The sequence below is a fragment of the Brassica oleracea genome, chromosome C4 (genome assembly GCF_000695525.1).
Source record: "Brassica oleracea var. oleracea cultivar TO1000 chromosome C4, BOL, whole genome shotgun sequence".
Classification (NCBI taxonomy): Eukaryota; Viridiplantae; Streptophyta; class Magnoliopsida; order Brassicales; family Brassicaceae; genus Brassica; species Brassica oleracea.
Genome location: NC_027751.1, coordinates 50,204,933 through 50,211,786, shown reverse-complemented (window position 1 = coordinate 50,211,786; position 6,854 = coordinate 50,204,933). Strand labels below are relative to the sequence as shown.

Below are 6,854 nucleotides of genomic sequence, written 5' to 3'. Positions count from 1 at the left end.
AAATTTTCATTTTTGTTGATTTAACCCTTTTAACTAACCCAGGGGGTATTATACAACCCACAATATCGTCTACCAATATTGTAATGTATTATTTTGGTTTAAAACAGTGAAAAATAAGTAGAAATATACAAAATAGTCCTAAAAAAACATCATTTTCATACCAATATACCTAAAACTTTAATCTTTCATCGGTTTAAGTATGTTTAATCAACAAATAACATGTTACAAAACCCACATTATCGTCTAACACCATTTTTATGTTTTTTCCTATCAAACTCGTGTTAAAAGAATCGTGTTAAAAGAAGAGAACCTTCTTCAAATTTTATTTTCATTTTTCTTTCAAATTTTTTACGATTTTTAGAGCTAAGTTTTTATTTTTTTCGTTACCCATAACACATAGAACATAAGTAGTATATTAGTATGAAAATTTCATGAAAAAATCGTACCAATTTTCGTCAAAATAACCTCCAAAAAACGCCAATGGAGCTTGAAGGGGAAGAAGAATTCGCAGGTGGTTGGAAAAAAGGGAGCAGGATCTGAAAAAAAAGAACAGATGGACACCTGTGGGAAGGAGAGAGGTAGATGGAGTGTGGGGTCGCTTGTTAGGTGTCCATTAATTATGGACTTTATGTGGGAGGATGAGGGGTCGGCTTTCTATTTTTAAAATTAGAAAGTATTTCAAAATTAGAAAGTAAGATGTGAGGTCAGCAAGAAATAGATAATAATATAATAGCTGAGGGTAATAAAGAGAAGAGAAACATGGTAGGGTAGTTTGAAAAGAAGTGGGGTATTGAGAATACAAAATTTTCAACTGGGTCAATATAGATTACTTTCCAACTCTATAGTTTGTATCTTCTGATATCTTTACAATCATACTCCCTCCGTTTTTTAATATAAATTGTTTTACAATCGTGTACGTATTTAATTACTGTCACTATTTTCTTTATGTGAAATATTGTATTTCTAGGATTACATATAATAAAGAAGTTAAACACTCAAACTTGAGATATCAACTTGTACTATCATCAAGTTTTGTTTCTAAGAAACTATTTAAATTTTATACGAATCGACATTCATAGAGTCCGAGCAGTGGGAAGCCTCCAAGTAAAAGAAACCAATAAACATTCAAAACCACCAAATTTTAGCAAAAAAAAATAATAGCCTGAAAGTTTGCAACGACATTCATTCTGACAAATTCAACTCCATTTGAACAGCTTTTCGTTAAAATGGTCATCATCCACACAGTCCTCAATCAATGGGGGGTCTATCACCACTTTATATATGTCAGAAAGAAAAAGAACAATGAATGAAATACGAAGAACGAGTTTCTTCGAAAAATCCAAAAAACGGATGATTGAAATTTAAGTATTTTAGGTTTCTTTTTAAAACTTATTTTAGGTTTTCGAAAACAATTATTGGAGCGTTACTTCAGGGCGGCTTTATGATTCTCTCCTGCCAACTTTGCAGTTACTCCACCTTCAACTTCGTGACACTGAATTTAATGCACACAGCTTTTCATGCACATTTTTCTATAGGGTTAGGAAATAAAACCATAACTTAACAAAGCGATTGCAGACAAAAGAAAAAACAAAAATGGCTAGACTCAATCAATAAGCCGGTTAAATTTAAATAGGTGGTTGAATTAACCCTATTTCTATGTCCTTTACACATACATAAGAACCGAGAAGGAGCGAGAAAGTTTGTCCAGTGCATATATCAATCCTAATTCATCGCAGGCATGATTCGTAGCATAAAGGACTAAACCTATCATGACTAAAATTACAAACCACACATATAAGGGTTTTAAAATATAGTTATTAATTAATTCGTGTAGTTCTATGATTTTAGGCATTTTAATCAATTATATATAGGGCTTATTTGCCAAATAACAAAAGATAAAAAAAAATGATATTTAGAATTTTAGTGACAGGTTAGAAAAAGATAGAAAGATAAATGAATAGAGATGAGGTGTCTTTTGGTTAGATAGTGAATTTGCATTTTTTAATGTATATAGGGAACAATTTTCTTTATATATAATCTTTGTAGAGACCAGAGATTAAAAATGGTCTCAGAGATAACATAGTAGAAATAGCCAAATTTTCATCTAGCGTATATAGAATTATCAATTATACATGTATCCCTGAATACCGATCCAACTTTTTTAAATTTATTCAAGGCCCAAAGCCAAAATTTGGCCCATAGCTTCTAATTAATTACTTTATAAGATCATATTCCCATCCGTATTTTTAATGATGTTTTAGCATTTTGTTTGTATTTTAAATTGATATTTCATATTTTAATCATGAATTTTATTTTAAAGTTTAAATATAAACTAAATGTAAAATATTAATTTAATACTAAACATCAATCTTTCAAATAAAGAATAAGTATGTTAGGAATTATTGTTTATGAAATTTAATGGAATGTAATCAACTTTCCACTTATTCCAAAACATTTTTGATTTGGAATAATTTTTCAAACCAAAGTTCATTTTTTTCTGAACAATATGAAATGTTATGGAATGAAATTGAATGCTCTTTCCATTTTTCATTGTACATGTGAATAATTTTTGAAATACAAAGGAATTAATGATTCAGGAAAAAATGCATTCAAGTTACATCATATTCTCTCCGTTTCATAAAGATAGACTTTTTAGCGTTTTCACATATATTAAGAAAATATTTTAAATCACTATAATAAATGTATCGTTTTCTGCAATTTTCAGTTTTCAATATCTTTTAACCAATAGTAATTCAATAAAATCATTTTTTTTTTAAGTTTATAATTTTTTCATAGAAAGCACAAAATATTTATCTTTATGAAACAAATATTTTTTTAAAACATTTATCTTTTTGAAACGCAGAGAGTATATAATATTTGATTACTCTTGACACTCCTTTGACAGAAAAGAAAACAAAATTATAGTTTATGCTCGTAACTAGAAATAGTGTTTAAGATATTTTTGCTTTAAAGAAAATCAAACAAAGAAAGACAGGTGGAAAAGATGACAAAAGATTTATTGAAGGTAAAGTGAATCAGCTGTACAATTGAAGTGGAATATAGGAAAGAAACAAAAAAAAGGTGTAAGAACAATTTTCAAGTAGAGTGGTGATCCTCAACAATATAAGCATAAAGGAGCTGATTCCATACATCAGGAACTCCAGGCAAACACCAATGTATACAATCTGAGTAACTACTTGGATCCAAGACTTGGCTTTCCTTCAGTGGCTCCCATTGTTTTCTGTATATTGAAGGGTGTCCATCCTTTCTATACTCTGATAATTGTGTTATGTTTATCATCTGTATATTCAATCCTCGCCTTTTTAGCTCGTCAAGTACATTTTCGACGACTCTCATCATTTTTGGGTCCGACCCTTTTCCATGATATCCTTTTTTTTCTATCAGACTAGTTTCTCCGTAACAGTTCTGTTTAGTTTTTCCTCTCCATTCTTCGGCCCTGCATAGATGCATTTCTGTTACTTGCAATCTAGTATAACAATGTTGACAAAATAATAATAAGATTATGACAATCTCAGTGTGTCATTACCGAGTATATGCATCATGCATTATACTCATTAACCACATCATGCAACAATATTATTGACCATCATAAATAAAAGATAGAATACTCAGCTACGTAAATCAATATTAAAGACCGATTGTATTTGTTTCAAATATTTTAAAAGCTCCTTCCTTCCTTCTTTAGATTTTCTTAGTTTGTTTCCAATACGGTTTTTTCCTTTTATTGATGCTTATAACTTTTTTAAAATGTTTGATAAAAGAAGTTATGTTCTATTTTAAAACATACAAAAAAGTTTGATACGTGAATGAAAAGCACACGTGAAAAACAAAGGCCTTTTATAATTATATTTGTATCTAACATCAAATAAAGTGTTTTTTTTTTGAACATTCACATCAAAATAAAGTTCAACTAGAGAAAATTGCACGCTCACTCTAAATATCATTTGGTACATTGTAGGAATAACATATTGACAAAAAAGAGAGTAAAGAACGAAGATACGAATCCACGAGAAAGAAATAAAGAGATAAAATGCATTATTATGTATATTGAAAAGAGTAAGAGAGAGTACCTTTCATGGGTGGGAGACATGGACATGAAAAAAAGTTTGGTAAGATTGGAGTTAACGTGAACTTCCAACCACTGAGACATTGTTTGCAAAGCCATCTCATAGACTCTAACCATCTCCACTTCTTTGTATATTCCATTTAACTTCTCAAACGACCCCCACCTTTTTCACATATTACCCATCTATTGAGATAATATATATAGAGGGATCTTATTGATTTTTTTTTTTTTGATCTTAACTATAAGTAAATTAAGAAACTTACAGTGTCTTCATATGAGGCCTTAACCACCACAAATAAGAGTTTAAGACAATGATATCAGATTCAGTCCAATGCCTCGCATGTTTCTCTATCGATTGGATCCGAACTATCCGTTCAGGTAACCTGTGGTTTGTTGGATCGTCCGAGTTGGATTCCACCATCAAGGGAGCCCAATAAAAATCTATTGTCGCATTGTATTCCTGATTATTCATCCACAATGAACTTACAGATTATTTGACGATCGAGTGTAAATGTATATATCTAATGAAAAGATGATACAAATGCACTAGATGAGTTTAAATGTTTTGGATGACTTACGAGCGATTTGAAAGTGATGAGATTAGAGCTGTTGCTGTGAAAATACATCATCCTTGGATTTGTAATCACAGAACTAGCCATACACACCATTGATACCCATTGGCCTCTGTTCAAGGAGTCTCCTACGTACACCATCCTCTTATTTCTCAGCCGCTCCAGCAACTTCGTCCCATTAAACCTTTTTACGTACATTAAGACATTTTTCATACGTACATTAAAAATTTTGAATGATGATAATATTAGTAATTTGGTATAAATTTTTGGTAACAACCATTAACTGTCTTAAATTGCAATCTTTATATTTCAATTCATTTAGTTTTGTTCAATACCGAATTGGTGATGATTTGAGACCAAAAGGAAAAACAGTAAAGGCCCAAATTAGACCCAACAACTTGTAATTCACTTTCTTTTTTTTTGCTTTGCATGGGGACTACAAATGGTATTACCAAAAAGTAGGGAAAGTATATTTCTATCTTCTAGGTAATTCTCATCAACTGACTGAAATAGAATTATGGCACAAAGGGTTTTGCTATGTTGCATACATGATGATACAACCAAATATCTCAATCAAATAGTTAAGTGAAATCATTTCAGTCTGGGGAGATCACACAAGCGAGATAATGAAAGATGTATATACTAACTGCAACAAATAAAGAAACAAAGAAAGAAAGATGTAAAGAGTCAAGTGGAAAAATAAAGAAGAAAATTAACCTGGGGAGATCACACTTGTGAGGTTGCCACCTCCAGTATTGGTAACTCGAATCTTTTCTTCCAAACTTCCCACAAGCCAGCTGATCGGACATGAACTTACACTCTTCTTCTTTATAAATAGGCTTTGACTCGTTATCAAACACCCATTTTCCTTCGAAAATATTACACTCTCTGTCACTGCCCTCGCCTTCTTCCACGTTCGAAACACCAATGCTTTGAGGAGTTTCTTTTCGCATACCGTTTCGGGACAAAAACACGGCAGTGAATATTACTCCGGCCACAAGCACGGCGGCGAGAGTGTGGAAGCTCGCTCTAATTCCTAGCATCAATAGTTGTCGCTTTGCCATTAGTTTTGTGCTGTTATTGTTATGATGTTTTGTTTTAGGTTATATTGATGTGTCTATCTCTAACTTGCCTTTTAACTTCAGCCTTCCAGAAGTTTTTTATTTGTAATTTGGTGGCCAATCAAATTTTAGTAGCTGTATATATCTGAATGTTTTTCTAATAATTAGTACAATTAAATTTTTTTGATAGTTTCTCAAGCAATGCCCACTTGCAGCAAAAATAAATAATTTTCTAGTTTATGAGTGCATAGTGGAAACTTCTTTCCCAACTTCCATGATACTTTTCAAGGCTAAGTTGATTTGAGCTTTGAGATCTAACTTTGCATTGTTGTGCTTTGGTCTGCGAATCATACACAAAGTGATTCTAATTTTATTAAGTTACTATAACGGAAATAAGAAATTACTTATTGCAACTCATAAACTACTTGAGGAAATGTTTCAAGGTGAAGCTGAATCTACATTTATAGTTCAAACACACATATTTACATTTTAAATGATAGGATTGTACTTGCTTGCTTTTGAATTCATTGTAGAAAAATATCGTTCGAGATGGTCAAATCATATATAATAATATATAAAGGTAACTAGGTACGTTAAGTTGTTGACGTTTCCACATTCATACTATTCGTTGGCTTCAAGTTACCTCAAGTTATATATGGATTTGCACTAATCATATATTGACTGGGCCCAATTGGATATAGAGACGGATACGGTCGGGCCTTGGGTTTTGATTTTTCCCACCAAATTCATCTGCAGACTAGTCATGCTCATGGTGCTTAGGTCGTCATAGACATTGATCTTGTCATGCATTTTATTTTGCCTAGCTATGAGTAGCACCTCACATCCTCGCTCTTCTTTCCATTACAACCCCCATTGTCAATTTTCTTCGTGTTCTCAACTAAGGGCATCATAGGTTTCTTAGCCGGGGTTCTTAACTCATTATTTGATTTTTTTTTTTACACTTTTCGGCTAGGAGACAGTTCTTAGAACAACCTTATTGGGGGTTTCTTGCTCCTATGTTCTTAAAATACATGTATGTGTATGTATATATTATATATGCGTATGTAATTGTGGGGTTCTAAGCTTTACAGTAAACTCAACCGAAAGTTTCTTAAGAGCAAGAAACCCCCAACG

The 6,854-nt window shown here is 31.9% G+C and overlaps 1 protein-coding gene across 1 annotated transcript; it reads right to left on the bottom strand.

Moving 5' to 3' along the window:
- Window positions 1–2,999: 2,999 nt before the first annotated feature.
- LOC106340168 (protein trichome birefringence-like 34) lies at window positions 3,000–5,771 on the bottom strand. The gene is made up of 5 exons (XM_013779029.1): window positions 5,377–5,771; window positions 4,666–4,843; window positions 4,351–4,547; window positions 4,092–4,250; window positions 3,000–3,457 (listed from the first exon to the last, which is right to left on the bottom strand). The coding sequence occupies exons 1-5, from the start codon at window positions 5,721–5,723 to the stop codon at window positions 3,097–3,099; spliced, it is 1,242 nt and encodes a 413-aa protein (XP_013634483.1). The 5' UTR covers window positions 5,724–5,771; the 3' UTR covers window positions 3,000–3,096.
- Window positions 5,772–6,854: the final 1,083 nt, after the last annotated feature.